Source organism: Diabrotica virgifera, chromosome 7, assembly GCF_917563875.1.
Source record: "Diabrotica virgifera virgifera chromosome 7, PGI_DIABVI_V3a".
NCBI lineage: Eukaryota > Metazoa > Arthropoda > Insecta > Coleoptera > Chrysomelidae > Diabrotica > Diabrotica virgifera.
The window spans coordinates 171,321,374-171,349,052 of NC_065449.1; the positions used below are offsets into that span (position 1 = coordinate 171,321,374).

At 31.8% G+C, this 27,679-nt stretch overlaps 1 protein-coding gene across 1 annotated transcript in view; it reads right to left on the reverse strand.

The window, feature by feature from the left end:
• The window catches only part of LOC114329412 (uncharacterized), a 241,311-nt gene that overhangs the window by 26,332 nt on the left and 187,300 nt on the right, over nucleotides 1–27,679 (reverse strand). The window contains exons 11-12 of the mRNA XM_028278501.2: nucleotides 26,836–27,209; nucleotides 9,659–9,990 (exon numbers count right to left, since the gene is read on the reverse strand). Of these exons, the coding sequence (XP_028134302.1) occupies nucleotides 9,659–9,990; nucleotides 26,836–27,209 (706 nt within the window). The remainder of the gene's footprint in view (nucleotides 1–9,658; nucleotides 9,991–26,835; nucleotides 27,210–27,679) is intronic.

The following is a 27,679-nucleotide window of genomic DNA, read 5'->3' on the forward strand; positions in this document are numbered from 1 at the left end:
ATATGAGCGATTTCAGGGTAAAAATCAATACAGGTATTTGAAGGTGCTAAATGGTAGGATGGATATAGTTAATTAAAAATACATACAGAGGTACTCGTAAATCGACTTCATTTTTTTATAAAAAAAGGCCAGTCAGAAAATATGGTTTTTTGCCTATAGCATTTTTAGTATCATATTTAAGCAAAAGTTGTTTTACAAAAGTTGTGTATCATGAAAAAACGATTGATTTAAATTTTTATAAGTTAAAATCCATAAAGAATTAACCGAGATAATTGCAAAAAACCACATTTTTTGCACTATTTTGTAGCTATGTTAATAACTTTTAACAAAACGGCCGTAAGGAACTTATTGTACCTTGATCACGAGGTAATTTATGACTGGTTGCACCAACAGATCTTAAGCTCCAGCTTAGTTAAGCTCTACTTATAGATAGGGCCTCCTTGAGTATCACTTACGTTGCACCATAATTTTAGATTCTTACCTTATTAACAATTATAGTTGTTCTGAAGCTATTTCCTTGTGGCATTTTTATAATTACGTATTTTTTTATGGGAAATAAGCCACAATTTTACTAAAAAATGAATTTATTATACAATAAATTCATTTTTTAGTAAAATTGTGGCTTATTTCCCATAAAAAAATACGTAATAACAATTATAGTATCTATTATTATATTATGGTATTCTTATTGTAATATATTATAATTATATTATATTAATTCTTATGATATTCTCGAATTCTCGACTTAAGCTTAAGATCTGTTGGAGCAACCGGGCATAAGTGCCTTTATTAGTGTACAAAATTTTAAGAAGATTTATTTGTTAGTTTACGAGTTATGTTAAATGTTTATCCCAGACATGGAATGTTTAAACAATCATTGTTGCCCTATAGTACATTCTTCCATGGTTTTTGCTCTAAATTTTAAAGAACCGCTTGGATTGATATGAAATTTGGCATAGGTACGTATAGCTTACATGTCAAAGAAAAAAAAGTGATATTGTGCCGATGTGTGCTTTTGCCCTGGGGGTGACTTTCACCCCCTCTTGAGGGTGAAAAACTATATGTCCAAAATAAGTCCGGAAATGGGTAAACTGACTAATTTTAAGTAACTTTTGTTGTATAGAGCTTTTTCGCCGTCAACACTTTTCGAGTTATTTGCGAGTGATGTTCATTTTTCAACAAAATAATCACATTTTTAGACGGTTTTTCGCAAATAACTCAAAAAGTAAGTATTTTGTCGAAAAAAACGTTCTTAGCAAAAATATAGCCTATAAAAAAGTAAAAAAAAATGGTGTATGAGTTAGGTCTCTGGATTTCGTAGAACCAGAGTTATAGCCAATAAAAAATAGATTCATATTCACCAAATTTCAAATAGAATATTTCGACGTGAAATATCCAAAACAATTAAGCATTTTTTGGGGAAAACCCATTTTAACTTTTTTAAAGTGTTTAAAAAAAGCTTTATTTCTGTTTTTACCAAAAGTTTCTAGCATTAAATTTAAGCAAGTTACGCTCAAAATAAAGTTGGTCCCTTTTGCTTTGGCAAAAAAAATCGGGAAGACCACCTCCTAATTAGCAACTTAAATGAAATTAATCTTTACCGCCCCACAAATTATTTTACTTATGTTGTGTTTATATGATCTGTAAGTTTCATCAGTTCAAAGTGCTTAGTTTTCAAAAAATTTAGTTTCAAAGTAAAATTTTTAAAAATTTTATTTTGAAAAATAGGTTTTTTTTTTCAAAATGACTTAAAAATTGTTAGAGATACCAAAAATCTCGAAAAACAAAAAAAGTAAGCACTGTTTTTCTGAATATCATGTATTTTTTTGTTTTTCTGTTAGACAAAAATTGATTAAGATTTGTGTTTCTAAATTTGCATACATTCGTGATCAGTGACTCGTTCAACCCATTTTAACTACAGCCATTTCAATAATAAGGATGATGATGATGTTTAGAATGATCCAAAAAACCTAAAATAGTATCTGCCCGTGTCGAATTTTTTTAATTCATAAAAAAAAATTTATTTTTTAATTATTAATTAATTACAGTTGGAACAAGATTAGATCGGGCAACCCCGCTTGTTTTTTGTAATTGTTAACATGCTACATTACATATCCAATAGTTTTTATCCATTAAACAGATCGGTGCAAATCGACCTTATATCGGATCCTCTACTCTTCTGCAAGGTATACAATAATTATTAGAGGCGGTATTTTTCATTTTATCGTCAGAAAAGTAGGTAAATAATACCTATTCTGAATCATATTGGCTACAACTCTGACAACCCATTAATTATAATAGACTAGTAAAATAGAAAAACAATATTATTTCTTATTGTAACCAATAATTTGAAATTTGATACTCATTGTCGAGAATTATTAAAATTACAAATATACATAATTTTCGCGCACGCGCTCCTGTGCCGGGACGATGGCTGAGAATGTATAGGTATCTGCTATCCGCTTGTTTTAGCGGACACTAAACAGACCCGAACACCCCCCCCCCCCCGGCTGACCCGAAGAATTCGATGATCTTCCAAGCTTATCTAGAGTGGGGAAACCGTAGTTACGTTGAGAATGTAGGGGAGGCAAGCTTTTATGTTGGATTTCTTTCGACTGCCGCGTAATAATCATTCTCAACTATACAGGTCCAGCGATATTTAAACGGATCATAGCCAATACATGTATTTCGGCTCTAGGCGGTTGGCCAACAAAATATTTTCAAATAATTATTATATTATACAAGTACAATACCTCAGTCGACTACTGGATTCTGAACTAAGCTACGTAAATGCAAAAGCCCGCCTACATTTACCATTTCATTCTGTTTTAAATCAACCGAACGAGTCTAGAGGTGGGCTAATTTACGATAGTGATATTTTATTCATTGTGATTTTTGTCTGTAACTGAATCAGTCATTGTGAAAACAATACATGTTACAATGTGTAAACTTTTAAGGAAACGTAAAAATATTTTCATTAATAGTTGGATATTCCGAGATAATACAATATTTTAAAAGTGAGCACGTAAAGGTTGGAATAAATTCATTTTCTCGAGAATGGACGATTTTGGTAAAAAATCCCAAAACAGGTCAATTTTTATTTTCAAATTGCGACTTTTTGACATATGTATCATACTGGTGACGTCACCCATCTGTACGTGATGACGTCATCTATAATTTTTTTAAATGAGAATAGGGGTCGTGTGATAGCTTATTTGCAAGGTAATTAAATTCTCTATTCAGTAATATAAACATTAACTAATTATTTATACAGGGTGTCCAAAAAAATTTTTTTTGAATTATGTAAATTTATTGACAAAAAGAAGAATTTGTGTAATATATTTAACTTAAAATACATTTTACTGCTGTCAGAAAAACAGGAAATAATGTTTATTTGACAAATAAATATTGTTTTTTGAATAAACTCAATATTAAAGCCGCCACCCACCTTCCTCTTAACAGTTTGAACATTTGATTTAAGCGAAAAGGAATGATTATTTTCCAAATAAACATTTTTTCTGTTTTCTGAGAACAGTAAAATGTATTTTGAACTAAATAAATTACATTCATCCTTCTTTTTATGTCAATAAATTTAGTTCAAAACAATTTCTTTTGGACACCCTATATAAATAATTATGTAAATGTTTATATTACTGCATAGAGAATTAAATTACCTTTCAAATGAGCTATCACACGACCCCTATTCCCATTTAAAAAAATAATCGATGACGTCATCACGCCCAGATGGGTGACGTCACTAGTATGATATATATGACAAAAAGTCGTAATTTAAAAATAAAAATTGACCTCTTTCGGGATTTTTTTCCAAAATTGTCCATTCTCAAGAAAATTAATTTATTCCAACCTTTACGTGCTCTCTGTATAAGTATTATGGGTTATAAATGAATCTTTCTGAAAGGCAAAACAAGTTTAAATGTTTATGTATATATTTATATGTAAATTTAATGGCGTTGAAAAGCGTCGTCATTTTACCCAAAATATGGTCTTAGATTGTTTTCGCAATGACCGATTCAATTGTGATTTAACAGAGCAACGAAATATTCGTATATTAAACTCCTAATAAAAAGTGTTACCACTGTGGACCATCGTAAAATTCTACACATATTATTATTTTGTTTAGGTCACTATTACAAAATTGGGTTTGCTATTAGAACGCATTCCATGCCATTAGTGCCAAACAAAAATAGAAAAATTTAGTAGTTTATGGAACGTTTTTATACAGGGTGTAACAAAAATACAGGTCATAAACTTAATCGCATATTCTGGGACCAAAAATAGTTCGATTGAACCTAACTTATCTTAGTACAAATGTGCACGTAAAAAAAGTTACAGCCCTTTGAAGTTACAAAATGAAAATCGATTTTTTTCAATATATCGAAAACTATTAGAGATTTTTTATTGAAAATGGACATGTGGTATACTTATGGCAGTAGTATTTTAAGAAAAAATGATAATGAAATTTGGACACCCCATAAAAATTTTATGGGGGTTTGGTTCCTTTAAACCCCCCCAAACTTTTGTGTACGTTCCAATTTAATTATTATTGTAGCGCCGTTAGTTAAACACAAGTTTTTAAAAACTTCTTTGTCTCTTAGTACTTTCTTTAAAAGTCAGTTTTTATCGAGATATTTGAATATTTGTCAAATCCACCACATAATATTTGTATATGGTAAAGTACGATTATGGAGACTTGGTAATAATATGAAAATTTATTTATGATTTACATTTTTAAGTATATTTTGAACCATATTAAAAAAGAAGCCACATCTCGATAAAAGATGCTTTATCAAAAAAATACAAAGAGGCAAAAAAGTTTTAAAAACACTGTGTTTAACTAATGGTACCCCAGTAATAGTTTAATTGGAACGTACATAAACATTTGGGGGGTTTAAAGGAACAAAACCCTCATAAAATTTTTATGTTAACATATTAACAAACAAGCTGCAACTCGATAAAAACTGCCTTATCGAAAAAATACTAAGAGGCAAAAAAGTTTTAAAAATATTGAATTTAACTAATGGCACCACAATAATAATTTATTTGGAACGGACACAAAAGTTTGGGGAGGTTTAAGGGAACAAAACCCCCATAAAATTTTTATGGGGTGCACAAATTTCACTATAATTTTTCTTTAACATGTTCTTTCCATAAGAATGCCACATGTCCATTTTCAACAAAAAAATCTCTAATGGTTTTCGATATATTCAAAAAAATCGATTTTCATTTTGTAACTTCAAAGGGTTGTAACTTCTTTTGTGTGCATATTTGTAATAAGCTAAGTTAGGTTCATTCGAACTATTTGTGGTCCCAGAATATGTGGTTTAATTTATGACCTGTATTTTTGTTACACCCTGTATAAGTGGATGATAATTATGCATCATGCAATATTTGTAAGATAAAGCTGTCTTATCAAACTTAGAGAACGTAGAAAACAAAATTTTAATACATTATTGTTTCCTATAATGCACAAAATGTTAAAGGTGGTACAAAATGATGTGAAAATGAAACATTTTGGATGCTTTGCACACACAATAAATAAACTTTATTGTGAACGATGGCTTAAAGGATGAGGAAATCAGTCACAATTTAACTTAAAAAAATGATTTTATTGACGTTTCAACTTCTACCTCAGATGTTGTTATCAAAAGTGATATAAGAAAATCATTAAAAATTTAACCAAAATAAAAAATACCATTAGCCACTTTAAAAAGAGTTCTACAAGCAACTGCTAAACTTTTAGATTTTGAAAAAATCCAGGAAACGGGAATCCTCTCAAATTACTGCAAGATGTTTCCACATGTTGTAATTCGACATTTTATATGTTGGAAAGATTTATTCAGCTAGAAGAAATTGTTAAGGCTATTATAAGCATAACAAATATGTACGTAAACACTAGTTCAACAATGTATGAGTATTTTATTAAACTGTAGATAACTGTCGATTTCAACTTTTCTTGGCAGAATAAGGTTTCGACTAATTCCTTTTAAGGATCCAACAAATGCGGAAATAGCACAGAAAATAGAATCGCTCTTATTGCAGAAAAACTTGGAATGGAACAAAAAGATAAAGGATTTACGACTCAAATTTTATTAGAACATGAGAAAACATCTGCAGATCCGGATGATATTATGGGATCGCAGGATCAGCCACGAGGCACTACGACAAGCAGGGCAATAATAGAAATGCAAAGATTTAGGGAATGCGATCGGTTGCCGCGAAATGAAGATTCGTTAAAATGGCGGAGAGAAAATAAATATATTTTTCCTTATCATGCACAAGTAGCTCAAGAACGAATTAGTGTCATTGGAACATCAGTGCCTTGCGAACGGTTATTTCCAAAGCTGGTCTAATTATTTCTGATTGAAGAACTCGAGTTAATTATAAAAAGGCTAAAAGGCTGCTATTCTGAAATTTTAATTTAAAAGTACCAAATAGTAATTAATAAGTAAAAATAAAAATGTATACCATTTTTATTCATTCAGTTGCGGTGCGAAACCAAAACTGTCTTAATTTTTACTCAGATCAGAGAGTGCAGCCAGCACTCTTATCGACGATTTCACCTCTTGTTAGAGGTTCATCAGAGACTGCATAGGCTGCATTTCTCTGGCCCAGGCAAAAATCTTCGACATATCCATCTCCCACCGCAACTGACGAGATGGTAGTAGGTGCCTAGCGGCATCTGCTAAATAAAAGACTAAGTTTTTCAACCTAATAAAAATATTTGTAAATTAAATATTTTTAAAAGATTTTTAATTGAAAAACTTTATTGGCCCATTTCCTGGTGACAACCTCCAAGGCTTCTACAATATGCAAGCCAATTGCAAGAGGTGAAATCGTCGATAAGAGTGCTGACTGCACTCTCTGATCTGAGTAAAAATTAAGACAGTTTTGGTTTCGCACCGCAACTGAATGAATAAAAATGGTATACATTTTTATTTTTATATTAGTATTACTCCTATAGAGTAACTAGGTCCATTTTCCGTTGGAACTTTACCACGCTGCAGACGGGGGTTGTGAATTGCATAGTGTAGAATTCCTTCCCTTTAGTCTTCACTGCAGCATCCATTTGGCTTGCATATTGTAGAAGCCTTGGAGGTTGTCACCAGGAAATGGGCCAATAAAGTTTTTCAATTAAAAATCTTTTAAAAATATTTAATTTACAAATATTTTTATTAGGTTGAAAAACTTAGTCTTTTAATTAATAAGTATTTGTAGCAAATACTGGTATTTAAAGTTTACTTTGTATTTCGTTTTTAAGAGGGTAGGCGCAAAATTTCGGGACAATGCTATTTAAATGCATTTATTTCTTTCGAATCCTAAGAAAACTAGTAAGTATTTTTGAAAAATTTAAAAGCAGAATAAAAAATTACATAATTACCGAGTGCTAAAAGTCCCTGAAAACTTCTATAATGTGTATTTTAATAAGTTACAGCGGTAAAAAGAAGAGAAAATTGAGTGCGATTTTTAATTTCAAATATCTCATTTAAATGACACTTTTTTATTCTAATGGACTTTCGGCCCTCGATAATAATGTAATCTTTCATTCCGCGTTTATATTTTTCAAAAATACTTATTATTTTCTTAAAATTCGAAAAAAATGAATGCATTGAGAAAGCATTGGCCCGAAATTTGGCGCCTATGCTCTTGTTAGATTTTCTAATAACAATTAAGACAATGAAAAAAACATGAAATTATTTATTAATGCAATATTATTTTCATTACAAAAACTATTTTTTGAATAAAATTGTTTCCTACCTAGACAAAATAATAACACCTGTTGAATTTTTTTGAACATTTTTAATTAGGAGTTTAAAATACGACTATTTTGTTGCTCTGTTAAATCACAATCACAGGTAAAAATTACGATGGGTTACCGTTACATGATTGCAAATACTTCTAGCCCACCTCTAGGTCAGAATCAGGTATAAGAATTATTATACGACCGGTTCCTATTTAAGGGTCCGCCTCGCGATCGCGCCAAGGAATAGAACCGAACCGACCGGCGACCTGACTACATACAGAAGGCGATTGCAGAATTTGCAGATCCTTCTAGCTTTTTGTGCATACGCGGTACGAATAGATTATTTTATTTTTATAAGTTTAAGTTTATGGATACGTACCTATTTAAAACATTTTTTCATCTAAAATATTGTCTGAAGCTATTTCTTTGTGGCGTTTATGTAATTTATTATTCTAAATACGAAATAAGCCACAATTTAACTTAAAAAATTATTATGTTAACTTTTATTTCGAACTTCATTGTCAAAATACAAAATATTAATAATTTAAACAAAAATGTTGTTGCTTAGTAAAAAAAATCTTCTAATAATTGCCGATATGAATGAGTTAGAATAAATTATATTATTAGGAGAAATTTTTTTTACTAAGCAACAACATTTTTGTTTAATTTATTAATACTGTGTATTTTGACAACGACGTCCGAAGTGGAGGTCGAAACGTTAACAAAATCATTTTTTAAGTTAAATTGTGGCTTATTTCCCATTTAGAAAAATAAATTACACAAACGCCACAAAAAAATAGCTTTAGAACAATATACATAATATTATGTATAATGCCAATCATCATTATCCATAAATAGATACACATGAAATATTTAGCACTATAAATATTAAAATAAATATTTTAGGTTAAATTATATGTTTTAAATACATATCCAAAAACTTATAAAAATAATAACCCATTCGTACCGCGTATCTGCAATCGCCTTGTCTGTGCATGTAGGTAGTGGGTTCGGTTCGGTTCTATTCCTTGGCGCGATGCGGACCCTTAAGTCCGATTATGTACTTTCGGCTCATTCGGCTGGGCTCGCTATTTTAGTAAACTCCCAAAAAGAGAGATAGAAGTAGGAGGTTCTAGTTCAAAGATATTTTCTACATGCCAATGTTAATGTTGCTATGATTTCTGGTTTTAATGTCTGGAACTTTTATATTGGTCCACTATCTCAAATGCAGTTCAAACACTGTGTCTTAAAAAGCTATGTTCCATATTTCTTTAATTTATACTGTAGATGGCTATACTGTTTTGAGGGGAGAAAATTTCGCACGGTTTTGTTGTACAGCATTGGGTATCTATCCGTGTCTATAATCAATGCTTGTATTTAATATTTTCCAAAGAAAACTAGATTTCTGAAAAAAATAAAATAGCGCCTCCTACCTGGTATATTACTTATTAGGCTGTTTCGAAATTATAACTTTTACATGAACGAAAAAGAACTGTTTTCAACGAGACCAAGTTTGCAAAAATCGATTTAGCAGAGAACCGGACTTACAGCCATTTTTTCATAACAAGGTTCCCACTCACCCCCACCTCTTATTTGCAAAGGTAGACTTAAACTTGTGAAATCAAATATGCGCAGAATTTTATGAAGAATACGATGATCTAATTTCCAGTGCCATTTCATGAGGCAAATTTAGTAAAATTTTGATTTTTAAATTTTTGGTATTTAGTTACGCCCTCTAGCGGTGAACTTACAATTATGAAAATAATTTCCAGGTTTGTCCCGAGGCAACTTTTGTTATAATTTTTTTTCCCAAAGCTGTAGTATAAACGGTTCCTGAGATATGGCCGAGAGCCATTCTTATTGGGACACCCGGTACATATAAAAACATAAACTCACCTCCAATAAATCATCGGCTCCTACATAATCTCCACCTCCGCCAATATATTCGTTGCTATCAATTTCATTGTCCTCGATATCTATCAAATTCATACTAGTACTGACCTGGTTCTCATCGGATTCGACGGATCTCTCGGATTTGAATAAATCTGGTTTTTGGTCTTCATCGTCAAATATTTTGGGTTTAAATTCCGGTATGTCATATGACGTACTTTGCTGAATATCTTCTAGGGAAACGTAGTTGTAGGAGTCAAGATCGATATACGAGTCTACTTCTTGGTCATAGCTGTCTTTCCTTGTTTTGATTTCCTCTTTTGGTGTTTCGATGTTATCTAGAATAAGACTTTGATTAATATATTTTTGGGCGGAGGTAAATTCCTCACCAACCAGTAAAACCATATAATCCTACAGGTATTTTCCTCACCAAATTTAAAGGTTCATATTAATCCGGCAGGTATTTTCCTCACCAGCTCACTCAGGTAATAAAATAAAAAGATAGATGTAATTTAAGAATATTTATTATGAAAGAATCCGAAATCCGAATATAAAGTCGTTAATTTCCTTACATTATAATTTCTGGGAAAACCAACTTGAGTTTAAGAAAGTTTAAATTTCTTTTCACTTTCACTTTGTAATACCTAACTACATACTTGCAATCAAAACAATGTGGAATGCTCTAATAGGTCTGGATCCCGCGTATGAAAAAAGTTGATTAATAGCAAGCTGAAAATTTGTTAATAGCTTAAGGGTGTCTAGTCGGATAAACTTGATATATGGGAACACTGGAACATGGGCAGTTTTAATTGTGGAACAGGTTAAAAATTTGTAACCGTCAAACCACGAAAACGGCACATTTATTTTGTCCGACAGAACAGACTTAAACTCTCCGAACAGAGATTAAACTCTCATGCAAAAATCAGACTGCTATTTATCACCTGTCATAATTCCTGTCATTTGACATATTCTACATGTTCCACTCATTAAAACGCCCATTTGGTGATAAATCGCAGTCTGATTTTTGCATGAGAGTTTAATCTCTGTTCGGAGAGTTTAAGTCTGTTCTGTCGGACAAAATACATGTGCCGTTTTCGTGGTCTGACAGTTCCAAATGTTTAACCTGTTCCACAATTAAAACTTCCCCTGTTCCAGTGTTCCCATATATCAAAGTTTGTCCGACTAGACACCCTTAAGCTCTTAACAAATTTTCAGCTTGCTATTAATCAATTTTTTATTCATACGCGGGATCCAGACCTATAAAAGTTTTACTGAACGTGGGAAACCTATATTTAGTAGAATCTCAGAAATTTATAAGACTTAAACTTACAGGATCTCGATTTTTGACCCTTCGCTTCGTTATCGAACGTATTCGCTTCGTATCTGTTTAGTATACAGATAGCGAATGATCGATAACGAAGCGAAGGGTCAAAAATCCGAGGTCCTGACTTCTTACAAAAATCTTTTTAAATTCTCACCAATAGCCATTCACAATTTCAGAAGAACAGTGTTCTCAAATTCCAAATAGTACGCTTTGCTTTCGATATTTCGAAACTACAACCCGAAAACGTAGGTCTACAATAATAACACATGTTTACAAAAAAAAATTTGACTATTTGACGAAACCATATGACTAAGAAGTTTTTGCGGTCGCTGATCACGAATCCGGAGTCCACTGACCTCTATCACGTCAGGTAAAGGTCATTTCAAGGTCAAATAAAGATAAATCGACAAAATCACTCTGAAAAAGTATATTAGGAGGTTTTTGTAACAAACAAAATATGTAAAAAACTCTAACACCGAAGTAAAACACTTCTACGTAATAGGTATATTACTTAGAAGTGTTTTACTTCTGTGTTTTTTACATATATAATACACATTTCAATGTTTATAGCTAAAAGAACTCGTGCAATACCACATCAGAGAAACAATATTTTAATTTTATTTCTGTATTAAAATTCCCAACGGTGCATGATAGTTTTATACTGATTCATAGTTTTACACTTTCTGAATAATTTTTTGTACAGAAAATACCGTTTTGCCAGTCAAGACCGGAAAGTGAACGTTAGGGACCGGCAATAGTTAATTTCCCAACAAGTGCGGAAAGTCATACTTTTCCGCACGCGATTGCAGTTTGCCGAACGACGCGAAGCGGAGATTTTGCCATTTTGCATCGCAAATTTCATTTGTAGAAATTTGCGATATATTTTTGGAAATTTTTATTGCTTTAAGTTATTTTTAGGGTACCTATAACTACAATGATGTTATTATGCATACAATTATGTTGCCTCTCAGATTTAAAATGCGTTTATCTCGAAAACGGTTAAGTTGAGTGAGATAAATCTAGCATATCTTTTTTAAGTAAAAATTTTAAGAGAATAAAAGTTTTTATTCAAAAAGTATATAGAGTGAGTAATAAAAAAATGAACCTATCAAATGAGCGGTGAAAGGTATAATATGTGGCGCCCTTTGGATAATACCTCATTTTTCGTGGCAAATTTAGATTTCTTGTCACAAAAACCCCCGCTTACCAAATTTCGTATTATTATCCCACGCCTGTTAGTTTAGGAAATATTCAAGAATAAATAAAATAAAAGTTTAAATTTGACACCCTGTATTTCGGTTATTATCAACTTTCGTACTAAGGTAAGTTAGCTTAAATCGACCTATTTTAACCTCAGAAATCTAAGGTTAAACTACGGTCCTTTCCTTACCAAACACCCTGTATAAGTTTCAACTAAATAATCAACATAAATCTATCTAAAATTTCATTTTCTGGTTTGCATGACATTAAATCAAACACAAGACAATCTGATATGTCTTCTGGTTTTATATATGTAAGGCCAAAAGTATGTTTGAGCCACTTGCCTACTTCACAATCATTCGTATATTCTGATTCTGATGTTAAATCAAGAGACAGAATTTTTCTATACCACATACTAGAAGCTTGCAGTAGGTGAAATCTACAACCATGTATTTCAGTGTTCGGACATATTTGAATGATTTCATTATGTATAGCTTTTTCAAAATCTATAAAAATTTTACTAGGATTAAACTTAATTTTGAGAGCTTTAAGAATTTCTGATTTTAACAAATAAAAAAGATTTTTGTAAGTTTATGTTTTTTTTTTGTTTGGCAGTAAACAGTATAATAAAGAAATACAATGCCCATTAATTAGCCCGTGAATAGTGAATGATTGCAAATAATATCTGGTACACTAAGAAAATGTGCCATCTATAATATAATATGTAAAATTCAATGTGGCTAAAATTCTTACATTTGTTTCACTATTATCTTACCTTTGACACAGTTTATAGAGAGAATATTTTCCCCTTATTGAACCTTATCAATATTAGAAGGAAGTCGACCAGGCATCATTTTTGTCGATAATTATATATTTTTTCTTATGTAACTTACATATAACGTATATATTTATTATCAACGTATATTTTTTCATATATCAATCGTAGAATTGTTTCAGGCAAATTAGCTGCAAGCTCTTGGTGTATAATTTTTGCTGTTTTTTCAGTAATATTCTCTTCGGCTTAACGTTTACAAGAGTTAGAAACAATTTTCCGATCTATCTACTGACGATCGGGTACATGATTATGTTGTAGGCTAGTTCTAGAAATTGTAAAATTTGCACCAATAGTAAACAATTTCGCACTACAAATTGTTTTATTAGACCTCCAGTACACTTCTTCACTTTTTAAAACTTTCACTTTATAAAACTTTCACTTAATAAAAAATAAAATTTTCAAATACATAGCAGTAAAGGTTTATCGCGATTACTTTCTATTAAATATGCCATTGCATATTAAATATGCCAAAATTGCAATTGTGACTAAAAATAAAATACCATAATTATTAATTCATTAATTATTATAGGTTCGAAGCGGAAGCAAAAAGGTATGGATTAAGAATCAACCAAGGAAAAACACAATACATGGTAATGAAAGGAGATATAAATAAAGAGGATAACTATATAAAAATGAAAGGAGAAGGAGATGAATATAAATTTAAGGAAGTAGCAGAATTCGAATACCTGGGAGTGACTGTAACCAGTACTGGAAGGGAAGAAAAAGAAATAGATAAAAGATTATTGAAGGGAAGTCGAGTTGTGGGTACCTTAAACACGATATTAAAAGCAAAAAATGTATCAATAAACGCGAAAATCAGAATGTATGAAACGATAATACGGCCCACAGTGTTGTATGCGAGCGAAACGTGGGTAATGAATCAACAAGAGGAGAAGAAGATACAGATATGGGAAAGGAAGATCCTGAGAAAAATTTTTGGAGGTATACAGATAGCGGAGAAAACCTGGAGGAGACGAACAAATGAAGAAGTAATGAGGATGTATGGGAGACCAAAAATAACGACAAAAATACGAGCCCAAAGAGTTAGATGGCTGGGACATATTACTCGAATGCCAGAAACTAGAAACGTCAAACGAATATTGAATGACAGAGCATTGGGAAAAAGGAGACGAGGTCGACCAAGGAAGAGATGGTTAGAGGCTGCAGAGAGGGATTTGGAAGAAATCGGGGTGAAGGACTGGAGAAACGAGTGCAGAGGACCGAACAGAATGGAGAAATATTATCCAGAATTTAGAAGCCGTAGGCCTATAAGGCCTGTTAGCGCTGTTATATATATAATTATTATAGGTATCTACTGTAATCTTAGAGTTAGGTAGATAAATAATTCCCTTGAATGCCTTTTTGTAAAATCTACCTGAAATAATCACTTCGATTTTGGTGAGGAAAATACCTGTGGGATTATGGCATACCCTTCCAAACGCAGGTAAAAGATTATTTTGGTGAGGAAATTACACCCGCCGATATTTTTTATGCATCTGGTGGTATAAAGGAGATAACTTCAGATCATAACATCACGCTACCTAAAAGTCACAGTGTATAATAAATAAGGAGTTATTCATATGCATGAATATGTTGGATAACATAATTAAAGAAGTTTATCTTTAAATTAATTATAATATTACAATAATCAAAAATAAAAGTCTGTCTTATATTACAACCAAAAGTTATATAGCATTTACAAAGTAAAAAAGAATATGAAATTATTAATTATTTTAAATAAATATAACTTATGGAAAATTTTATTAGTAATATTGTCCTAATATTTATATATTTTTTACAATTCATACATGTCACATTAATGCTTTTTCAAAATAAACAAAAAATCCCATTTATGTCCCGTAGGATGCGCATGGGGTATTTTTTGTTCAACAGATTATATTGTAATGGTTTCTACAATATGTATATTATTAATATTTTTTTTACCAAACTCTATTAATTAAAAAAAAAAGAAAAACGAAGGAATTGCCTAAATTAAAAAAAAAAACAAGTAAAATTTAAAACAGTTATAACTACTATAAAATATTAGGTTGAAATTACTTTAATTTGCATCTCTTTCAATTAGAGAATGAATAACATACCTCTCAGTGTTTAAAATGAATGATTTAATAAATGACTTAAAAAGACCTTTTGAGTTAATGGTCGTTAAATACATTTTATATGTAACTGGCAAAAAATTGAAAATTATGATACTTAGAAAGCTTAATGATCTTTGTCCTATTGTCTTATTTTTTAAAGCAATTTGTATGTTATCGTCAAGTTTATATCTTGTATTATAGCTATGTTGAGTTGAATGAATTATGGAGTTATTCTTATAAATATGTAAAACGACATTAAGAAAATATGTTTGCCTGATATCCAAAAGTGTTGTTTCTTTAAATAGGGAGTCTGATGGGTAAGTGTTGTTTTTATTATAAATTATTTTTAGGATTTTTTTTTGTATTATTTCTAATTTTTTTAGATGAGTTTTCAAGGCAGAACCCCATGAGGTGATTGCATAATTGACTCTGGATTCAACGAGTGCCTGGTATACAATTTTAAGGTGAGTTGTTTTTAAAATAGTTTTCATATACTTTAATTTATACAATAATGGCCTTAAATTATTCGTTACGTTATTTATATGCATATCCCATTTAAGGTGAGAATCAATAATTATGCCCAAGTATTTAATATGATTTTTTAATTTTATTATTTTATTTCCTATTTTATCGGTCTGAAGAACTGTAAATTCGGGTAAAGTATTTTTATAGCTGCAGAAGGGAATAAAAAAGATTTTTTCATAATTAATTGTGAGTTTTTTGTAGTCGAACCATCCAGAAATGTTTTTAAAATCGTCCTCTATTAATTCTTTTAACTGTTGCCACGTACCGCCTTGGTAAAATATTGCTGTATCATCAGCAAATCCAATGATGTTTCCTTTAGTTTTTAAGTGAAATAAATTATTAATATATATAGAGAACAAGATTGGCCCTAGAACGGTACCCTGAGGCACTCCAAAATTAATTTTATTATTGTTACTCACCGAATTTCCTATTCTCACAGCTTGTTCTCTGTCGTTTAAGTAACTTTTAAACAGGTTTAAAGGTACTCCGCGAATTCCTATATCCTCCAATACTCTCCAATACTCCACTGTATGGAGGTATACAGTGAGCACGTAAAGGTTGGAATAAATTCATTTTTTCGAGAATGGACGATTTTGGAAAAAAATCCCGAAACAGATCAATTTTTATTTTTAAGTTACGACTTTTTGGCATATATATGATATTAGTGAGGTCACCCGTCTAGGTGTGATGACGTCATCGATGATTTTTTTAAATGAGAATAGGGGTCGCGTGATAGCTCATTTGAAAGGTAATTCAATTCTCTATTTAGTAGTATAAACATTATCATAATTATTTATACAGGGTGTCCAAAACAAATTTTTTGAATTAAATTTATTGATGTTGTTCTGAAGCTATTTCCTTGTGGCAATTTTATAATTAAGTATTTTCGATGGGAAATAAGCCACAATTTTACCAAAAAAATTATTTTATTAACCTTTCGACGCCCAAGTCGGGTGTCGTTGTCAAAATACAAAATAATACTAAATAAATAAAAATGATGTTGCTTAGTAAAAAATTCTTCTAATAATTTATTTAATCTGACTCATTTATATCGGCAATTCAGGTTTGTATTATACATTTTAAAGTAGAAGACTTTAAAATGATATTGCCAATATTGATGAGTTGCGTTCCTGGGACGACTTTACTAAAAGATAGTTCATTCGATTACATGAAATCAACCCCAACTCAAAAATATCCGCCACAAAAAATCATAGCATGTGATCTGTCTTTAAAAAGACAACCAAATGCAACGATGGCAGTAAAATTCTCACGAGGTTCATAGTTTATAAATAAGGAATTGTCAAGATTGGATCGAATGGAACAGAACAACGTAGAACGGGATCCTATAACATCCACAAGAAATAATACGAGGAAAATATCAATAACATATATAAAAGGACCATCTGAGAAACTTAAAACAATAGGAAATAAATTCAACATTTCAACAACATTCAAAACAAAAAACACATTGGGATCTATTCTATCTAAAACTAAACCTAACAATCAACAAGAAAGAACAAAGAATTGTATTTATAAAATACCTTGTGGGGATTCCAGACCTGATCGTGTTACCAGCACTGGTTTTATAAACAGCTCTGAAATAATATTAGTAAAAATCGATAATTAACAAGTTAATATTACTACTAAAGTGATAATAGTGATTATTTAAGTGCAGGAAATCATACGTGAGTAAAGAAAACTCTCATTTTGTTTGATTGCATGATAATAGAATAGAATAGAATAGAAATATGCTTTATTGCCACTGAAAATTTTTACAATTTTATGGACAAAGCTTACATACAGTCAAAAGAAAAACATAATATAAATAACAAATAACAATTTACTACAACTACAATTTACTAAAATTAGATAAATCGTCAACAATGTACAGTATAAGATATAAAAGCCAAGACAAAAACAATTTAATAATAAACTGACCATTGTTCTGACTAACCTAACAATTTGGTTAGAATAAAAAGAGCAATTATCAAAATCTGGTTGTTCCTCAACTTTTAAATAAAACAGGTCCGTACTCAGCCAAATTAATGAAACCGAAAAATCGAAAACGACCAAAATGAATAATAATAACAGCAATGGTATTATTGATACTGATAACTCACCAAACACTAAAAAATATTCCACAGCATTGACTCATTCACCAATAACTTTTCCAAGCAAAGAACAGGGAATTATCTTTTCTGCAATAGAGGGCCTCAAACTACAAGATTACTTATTAGAACTCGGACCAATTGTAGATCCAAAAAACATTATATTTTCATCCAAGATTTCAAACAACCGTGTTTGTGTATACTTGTCAAGTAAATCAGTGGTAGACAAATTTTTAAAAGAACATAATTCTATTAAAATTAATAACACAGTAATACCAGTAAGAAAGCTAGTTACCCCATCACAAAGACTTGTTCTATCCAACGTAAGTCCCACAATTCCACATAATTTATTGGAAACCAAGTTAAAAACTATTGGATTACAGCTAATGTCACCTATCACATTCTTACGAATTGGAGCACCTGATCCAGCGTATAGTCACATACTTAGTTTTCGAAGGCAGGTGTACATATCTCCTCCAGAAGATAATTTCCAAATTCCCGAAGTACTAGAAATTTATCATGATGACTTAACATATCACATATATCTTACAACAGATACATTATGCTTAGTGTGACCAACTAGCCCGAAAAATCCGGGACATGGCCCGAATTATGAAGTCATGTCCCGGCGTCCCGGACCAGGCTTCCGGGCCATCCGAATTTTCAATGTTTTGGTAAAATTCTATTTTTAAATTTTGAATATTCTTCTAAGAATTCATATCAAACTGAATTGGTAAGACGAAAAAACAACAAGTGTAATATTAAGATCAATGCTCGGGGTGAGGCTTATAGATAAAAAAAACAAATAAATGGATTAGAAACAAAACCAAAGTAAAAGACGCAGGAGGACATGCTGCCAAATTAAAATAGAGCTTCGCAGGACACAACGCCCGACTGAAGGGTAAAAGATGGAATCACGAAATACAACAATGGAGACCGTGGTTAGGAAGAAGAAGCAAAGAAAGGCCACAAATGAGATGGGCTGATGACATAAAGAACTTTGGAGGACACAACTGGAAACACGTGGCGCAAAATAGGCAACACTGGATTGAATTGGGGGAGGTCTATATCCAAAGTTGGATTTCTGAAGGCTGAAGAAGAAGAAGAATATTAATACCACATCCAAAACGCTGCATATTGTGGTATTTGGTATTATAGTTCTACAAAAACTCAAACTGTGAACTTTTTTTTCTTTTCTGTATTTTAATTATCGTCATTATCATTACAACCAATCATTGTGGCTTAACCCCATTAAAAATATTGGCAACATAAAAATGTTTAATAAATAAAATGATGATATTATGAAAGTTCTATATTAAAAAAAATGGCCCGATTTTCATTGAAAAGTCCCGGATTTCAGGTATTTTTTTCAGCCGTGTCCCGAATTTGACTAAATAGGAGTTGGTCACACTAATTATGCTATAAGTACAAACAACCAGGTCATTTGGCATCACGATGTGCCAGCCTCCAACTCCAAGCTCCTACTTCTCCATATACTAAATCACAACAACAAAGTTCCTCTCTAGACAATCCCTCAGACAGCAATAATTCAAGTGAGTCTATATCAAATACTACTAACCTTGAAATGATATGTGAACAAACACCAATTACTCCTATACTCAATGAGCCTAATCACGACATACCCACTTCTTTTGAAGTTCAAACAACTTCAATAACTAATCCTACGACCTCTAAACGAAATGCAACATCTAGTCCAGAAGATACATCAGATATTACTAATTCCTCAGAAGCAAACTCTTACTTTCCAAAACCTGTCCCAAAAGCTCCAAAGAAAAAGTTGAAGTCGGAAGGCAAACCCTCATTAGAATTTCGAGAACTGCCCCAAAACATAATCAATTTCATTGACAACCACAATCCTAAGTTCCCACTCGATAGTCAACAATTCACTAATCTGTTACGAGAATACTCACGGTAGTAGTGATGCATTAAGCATTGCTAAAGACTATACCGAAAATATTCCATCTCTTATAGATATGATAAATGCAATACATTCGCAGACTGAAGATCGAAAAATGAAAATCAAATGTACTAGACTAACTAAAAAATTAACTAAACAAGTGCTCCGACTTTCTGTTTCATCTGACTTCGACAGTGATGTATCTCAAAACTAATTATTTAAATAAAAATATAATTCATGTATAATAATATTTTACAGTGGAATTTAAACAGTTTTCACACCCGCCTACCCTTATTTCAGGTTTTAATTAGGAAATATTCTCCTGATATTATATGTCTTCAAGAAACTAATTTTAAAGACAACAATGTGTGTGACTTGAAGTCATATAATGTCTACTATCAAAATAGACAGACAAATCATGCCAGTGGTGGTGTTGCAATATATACTAAAACCGATTTACACATAATCACAATTAATACAAACTTAGAAGCAATAGCAGTAACAGTAACAACAGGTACTAATAAAAAAATGAACATATGTAATATTTATATTCCCCCGAACCATAATATCCAAGGAAATGAACTTTCCGACTTAATTATGCAAATTCCATCACCAAAATTAATTCTTGGTGACTTTAATAGCCATAATCTCCTATGGGGTTCCGAAAAAACTACTAAAAATGGAAAGTTATTAGCAAACATAATCAATAGCCTGAATTTAACAATAATGAACGATGGAGCTAAAACTGCAATTGACGTCTATTTCTGACCCATCGACATTACTAAATCACACATGGCAAACCGTAGACGATTTATATGGAAGTGATCATTATCCAATAATAATAACAAAAATTTCCAACCCCACAACAAAAACCAATCCTTTTCAAAAGTGGAAAATTAAGCAAGCCAACTGGAACATCTTTAAAACAAAAATTACCGAAGAAATATCAAATATCCCTATAAGTGAAGAAGACATAAACTTAACTTTAAAATTGTTTAATAACTTAATCACTGAAGCCGCCACAATTGCAATGGGAAAAACAAAGTACATAGCAAAAAACAAAGTTGTACCCTGGTGGAATGAAGAGTGTGAATTGGCAATAAAGCAAAGAAAAAAAGCATTAAATACTTTCAAAAGACATAAAACTAATGAGAACTTGATAGAGCTAAGGAAAAAAAGGGCATATGCAAAATTAATTACTACCAGATCTAAAAAAGAGTCTTGGAAAAAATACGTTCAAAGTATTAACAGGAATACTAACATGTCATCCGCATGGAAAAAAGTAAAGAAAATAGCTGGCGTCAATACACAAAATGGAATAAAATACCTAGAACGAAATGGAAACCTAATTATTGAAAACAAAAAAATTGTAGAAGAATTAGCTGAAACATACAGACAAGAGTCTACAAATGAAAATTACAACAATATTTTTTTACGTTATCGGGAAGAAGAAGCAAATCCAATAGAAGTTATAGCTAGTAACGATGATATAAATACTCCAATTAATAAAACAGAACTGTTAGAAGCTGTCCAAATGTTAAAAAACACATCACCAGGCCCAGATGACATACCCGCAATATTCCTACAACAGTTACCTAACGAAGCTTTAGACTTCCTATTGAATCTTTTTAACATAATCTGGTGTAAACAAAAATTTCCCGACTTATGGAGACAAGCTATTGTCATCCCTATTCTAAAACCTAATAAGTCGGCAACAGCAGCAGAATCATATAGGCCAATATCACTTACATGTTCTACTTGCAAATTGATAGAGAAAATAATAAATAATAGACTTATGTGGCATTTGGAACAGCACAATTTACTCATACCGGAACAAGCTGGATTTCGTCCCTTAAGATCCACTACAGATAATGTTTTACATTTAGAAAGTCAAATTAATGAAGCCTTCTGTAACAAACAGAAATGCATAGCTGTTTACTTTGATATCCACAAAGCATTTGATTTGGCATGGCGATACAGAATATTAAAAAAGCTACAGACTTGGGGAATTCAAGGAAACATGTTGGCATTTTTGAATAACTTTCTACATCAACGCAAATTTTCAGTACGAAGTAATAGAGAACATTCTACTATTAAGTCTCAGGACAATGGAACACCACAAGGATCTGTAATTAGCCCTACACTTTTTTTAATTACAATGAATGATGTTATCAAAAATCTCAAGAGACCTGCACAGGCTAGATTATATGCTGATGACATGATAATGTTCATCAAAGGAAAAAATATTAATTCCATGGTCAAATTTTTACAAGAAGAACTAAACAAAATTGATAGTTGGTCTAATACGAGTGGATTCAATTTTTCAGCTGACAAGACACAATATATTATTTTTTCCAAAAAGCCTATTCACACTAACATACCTACCTTAAAATTCGGCACAAAGTTATTGAAACGATGTACAGAGATACAATATTTAGGGCCGGTTGTTCGAACGCTAATCAACAATGATCACTATCAAATATTTAATTACTGTCATAACTGTCAATGTCAACTTTGGTTGGGTTGCTAAAAACATCATTTATTATAATTATGAGATTAGTTAATCAATTAACATAACAATTATTAACATAATTGATTAAATAATTTCATAATTGTAATCAATAATTATGTTTTTAGCAACCCAATCAAAGTTGACATTGACAGTTGTGACAGTAATTAAATATTTGATAATGATCATTTTTGATTAGCGTTCGAACAACCGGCCCTTAGGTTTAACATTCGACGAAACTTTAAGTTGGAAATCACATATTAAGCAATTGGCAATATCATGTCAAAATGGTATAAATCTTCTTAAATGTTTAGCCAACAAACAATGGGGTGCTGACGGAGATACATTACTACTGTTGTATAGAAGCCTAATCCGATCAAAATTGGACTACGGATGTATTGCACATTCTTCAGCGTCAAAGTCAAATTTAAAACTCTTAGACATTATACACAACAATGCATTACGCATAATATCTGGAGCTTACAGAACAACTCCTGTTGCAAGCCTCGAGTGGGAACTTGGAGAGCCATCATTACATGAACGACGAAAATTACTTAGTTTATCTTACGTTTCAAAACAATCATCATTACAACCTGACAACCCTTTTCTTATTCAGTCATCGTTATCTAATATCAACATAAGGACACATTTACCATTTCAATTAAGGATCAAAAACATTTTAAACTCTATTGAAATTTTTAACTTTACCTCAACACATTCAGCAAATGTAAACACGGCACCTCCCTGGTTAATACCTTTGCCTACTTTAAATTTACAACTATTATCATACCATAAATCCGAAACCAATCCACAAATATTTATAAGCAATTATAATAGAATACTTTCTTCTTTCCCTGAATATATCCAAGTTTACACAGATGCATCTAAAACAACTTCTGGTGTAGGATCGTCATTTGTTATAAGAGACACAATAAAAAGCTTCAAATTGCCCACAGAATCCACTGTGATAACTGGAGAAATGTATGCAATATACAGAGCTCTAAAGCATATACAAACAGTCAAATCAGAAAAATTCCTTATTATTACTGACTCAATTAATTCCCTCCATATAATATCAAAAATGTACACCTGCAACCCGATTGCTAAATTAATTAAAAACAAGATGCAGCAGCTGAAGAACAAAACATTAGTCTTCGTGTGGATACCGTCACATATAGGCATTAAAGGAAACGAACTAGCTGATAAAAATGCTCGAGAAATAGCAAATTCTCCAAATATCAGACCGATAATGAAACCACTAGCAGAAGATCTCAAACCGTATTTCAAACAAAAGCTTATATGTAATTCGACTAAATTTTGGGAAGAAAAATCTTTAAAGTTGAAAGAAATAAAACCAAATTTTGGACGATGGAATAACAACTCTCCTAGCCGTTTCTTTCAGGTAGTATTAACCAGGCTTCGATTAGGACACAGCAAACTTACACATGAATATCTAATGAAGAAGGAACCTCAACCAAAATGTACGAGTTGTGAGGTGCCGTTAACAGTGAAACATGTATTAACAGAGTGTCCCAAATATAGTGCTGAAAGACTAACTTATAACATCCCATCAGTTATAACGGAGATTTTTAGTGTCTGTACCAGTGAAAATATTGTGAAATTTTTAAGAGACTGTAACATATTGTACCACATATAATTATGTTATTTTTAGTCATTATTGTATACACTAAATCCATCCGCTAATAACCAATATGGTTGATGCGGCTTACTTTAAATAAAAAAAATACCTTGTGAATGCGAACAATTTTATTTAGGTGAAACATCAAGACCATTAGACGTTAGAATAAGTGAACATCAATCTTATATTAAAAATAGAGAATTTGATAGATCTCAAATATGTCAACATGCATGGGATAATGAACATAGAGTTCAGTGGAGAGATTCAAGTATAATCCTAAAAGAATCAGATAGTAAAAAGAGAAAAATCAAAGAAGCGGCTCTAATTATGCTAAATGAAAACAATTGTGTCGCAAATTCCTCGGTAGAATGCAGTAGGATGTGGTTACTCATACTAAAAGAGGAAGTCAATAGAAAGAAAATACCACGATTAGTAAGTCATTAACATATCGAGTTAGTACATATTTTATATTTTAGTATTATTTATATAATATCTATGTACTATTAATATTATTTATAATTTAAAATAGCACATATACATTAAAGTCAGAATTTGGTATTAGTTTTGAGAGTAAACTAAATGTAAGCTAAATACTTACGATGTCTGGATAGTATCACGAGGTTTTTTCCTGGTTTTCCCTCGTGATTTACTATGGAATCTCTAGCGCAAGAATTTTACTGCCATCGTTGCATTTGGTTGTCTTTTTAAAGAGAGGTCACATGCTATGATTTTTTGTGGCGGATATTCTTGAGTTGGGGTTGATTTCATGTAATCGAATGAACTATCTTTTAGTAAAGTCGTCCCAGGAACGCAACTTATCAATATTGGCAATATCATTTTAAAGTCTTCTACTTTAAAATGTATAATACATGCCTGAATTGCCGATATAAATGAGTCAGATTCAGATGACTTAAATAAATTATTAGAAGAGTTTTTTACTAAGCAACAACATTTTTATTTATTTAGTATTATTTTGTATTTTGACAACGACACCCGACTTGGGCGTCGAAACGTTAATAAATTCATTTTTTTGGTAAAATTGTGGCTTATTTCCCATCGAAAATACTTAATTATAAATTTATTGACATAAAAAGAAGAATGTATGTAATTTATTTAATTCAAAATACATTTTACTGCTCTCAGAAAACAGAAAAAAATGTTTATTTAATAAATAAATATAGTATTTGCTTAAATTCAATATTAATGCAGCCATCCACCTGCCTCTTGACAGTTTGAACATTTAGATTAAGCGAAAACCGATGGTTATTTTTTAAATAAACATTTTTTTCTGTTTTCTGTGAGCCGTAACATGTATTTTGAATTTTTTGGACACCCTGTATAAATAATTATGTTAATGTTTATACTACTGAATAGAGATTTGAATTACCTTTCAAATGAGCTATCACACGACCCCTATTCTCATTTAAAAAAATCATCGATGACGTCATCACGCTCAGATGGGTGACGTCACTAGTATGATATATATGCCAAAAAGTTGTAATTTAAAAATAAAAATTGACCTGTTTCGGGATTTTTTTCCAAAATCGTCCATTCTCGAGAAAATGAATTAGTTCCAACCTTTACGTGCTCACTGTATAATAAGGTTGCTTATGCCGCCGAAAAAGAGTGCGACGTGCTGGTATAAATTTGGCAACACTGCCTTACACATCAACTCTCCCTCTCTCTCACCCCACCCCTTTTACCTCCCTGCATTTCTCAGTGACAGCCTTTGAAGATGGAGTTCACGGTCGCTGTTACCACCAATGCCATTCGTAAAAAAAATGGTTCCCTATGTCGCTGAGAAAGAGTGCGACGTGTTGGGAGAAATCTGGAAACACTGCCATACACATCAACTCTCCCTCACCCCACCACTTTCGCCTCGCTGCATTGCTCAGTGTCGGACTAGCGGCCTTTGAAGATATACGCCACGGTCGCCGTTACCGTCAATGTGAAATTCATGCTGTGATAAGTTTTAAATGCAAAATGGATTTTACCTATTGACATTCATCGTCAGTTAATCGAAGTTTATGGATAAAAGTGCATATCTGTTTAATATGTTCGCAAATGGTGTAGTGTAGAGAATTTAGCCGAACGGAAATTCACGATCATCTGAAGGTCTTCCGGTGTCATTTTCATTGTGAATTACCGTTCGTTGAAAACATGTTAAACAGATAAATATATACTTTTACACATAAACGTCGATTCACTGACGATGAATGTAAATAGGTGAAATCCATTTTGCATTTAAAAAACGTATAACAGCATGAATTTCACATTGGCTGTAAGAGATAACAGATACCGTGACCTCCATCATTTATTGCCTCTTCGACCTCGGGGCCGAATTAAACCTGCCATAAAATGTTCGACCCCTGTTGGCGGACTTGCAGCCATAAAGTATGTTATAATCGAAAATACTTCAAAAAGAAGAATAATTTCTATTTACAAAATAAATTCAAATTGCGGGGTACCGTAATTTTATACTCGGCAGTGTATTTAAATGATACGAAGATTTATTCTTTTGGTGCGGTTAAGGACGTAGGTGCAAAATTTCGCGCCAATGTGTTTTAAATACATTCATGTTTTTTTTTCGAATACTGAGAAAACTAATAAGTATTTTGAAAAATTTAAATGCAGAATGAAAGATTACATTATTAGCGAGGGCCGAAAGTCCCTTAGATTTAGAATAACCAACAAGTTTCTTTTGAACGGGATATTTAAAATTAAAAATCATACTAAATTTTCTCTTTTTTTCACCCCTGTAACTTATCAAAATAAACATTATAGAAGTTTTTAGGGACTATCGGCCCTCGGTAATATTGCGATCTTTCATTCTGCGTATAAAGTTTTCAAAAATACTTATTAGTTTTCTCAGGATCCGAAAAAAAGGAATGCATCTAAAACACATGGGCGTGAAATTTTGTTCATACGCCTTTAAGCTAAAAGCTATAACTAATGTAACTAACACTCGAAACTTCACCGTTAGATACAAGTTGGACAAAACAAAACAAACACATGAATGTTTCACTTACCATCTTCCGTAATCTTCGGTTCTTCTGCGACAATGGAACTTTGAAGGGTTGTTGAAGGGCTGCAGGGCACAGGCAGTTTTTTTTCAAAACCTTTTTCTGTTTCAACTCGCTTTTCGTTTTCGTTCATTTGATCTACTAACTGTTTGACGCGTCTTTCATAGTCGGTTAACGGAATGTTCATAGCTATTTCCTTCTCATATTTACGACGCGTAGAGAGAAACTTCCCTTGTATGCTACTTTTACTCCGTCTGGTTTTAGATCTGCTACTAAAACGCTTAGCAATAATCGGCCAATGTATAGTTCCGTCCATGGAATTTAAATCTTCTTGGATCAATTCAAGTAATAAGTTAGCTTCTTCCGGATCCCATTTTAGTCTAGAAAAATAAAATATCACTACATGTAAAACAAAATATAAATTCGTACAGGTTGGAACAAATTTTATATCAAAACTTAGGTGAGTACAAAACATATTTTCAAGAAAGTATCTAAATCATATAAGGGACTCATTGTAACAATTAAAAAGGGGTCATTTTTGCTCAATAATTACTTTTTTTGCTGTGGTAATTCACGTTTTAATGAAGGTCTTTAGGATATTTTTCTGAAAAGTTTAAGGATAAATCTTTCACCTAAGACTTACTAAATTAAATTTGGCCCCCTATTTATTTAAATAATTATATATATAAATAGTCCATTGAAAAGTTACATTTAGGGTTGCATTTCTTAGAGGAGTCAATTTTATTTTTTTAATGTGTAGGGGGGTTTAGTAGAAGCTTAAGTTCAAGTTTTTGAGGTCGCCACCCTTGTCCACCGACCGCCATATTTGAAAAAGGGGTGCAAAGGGCTT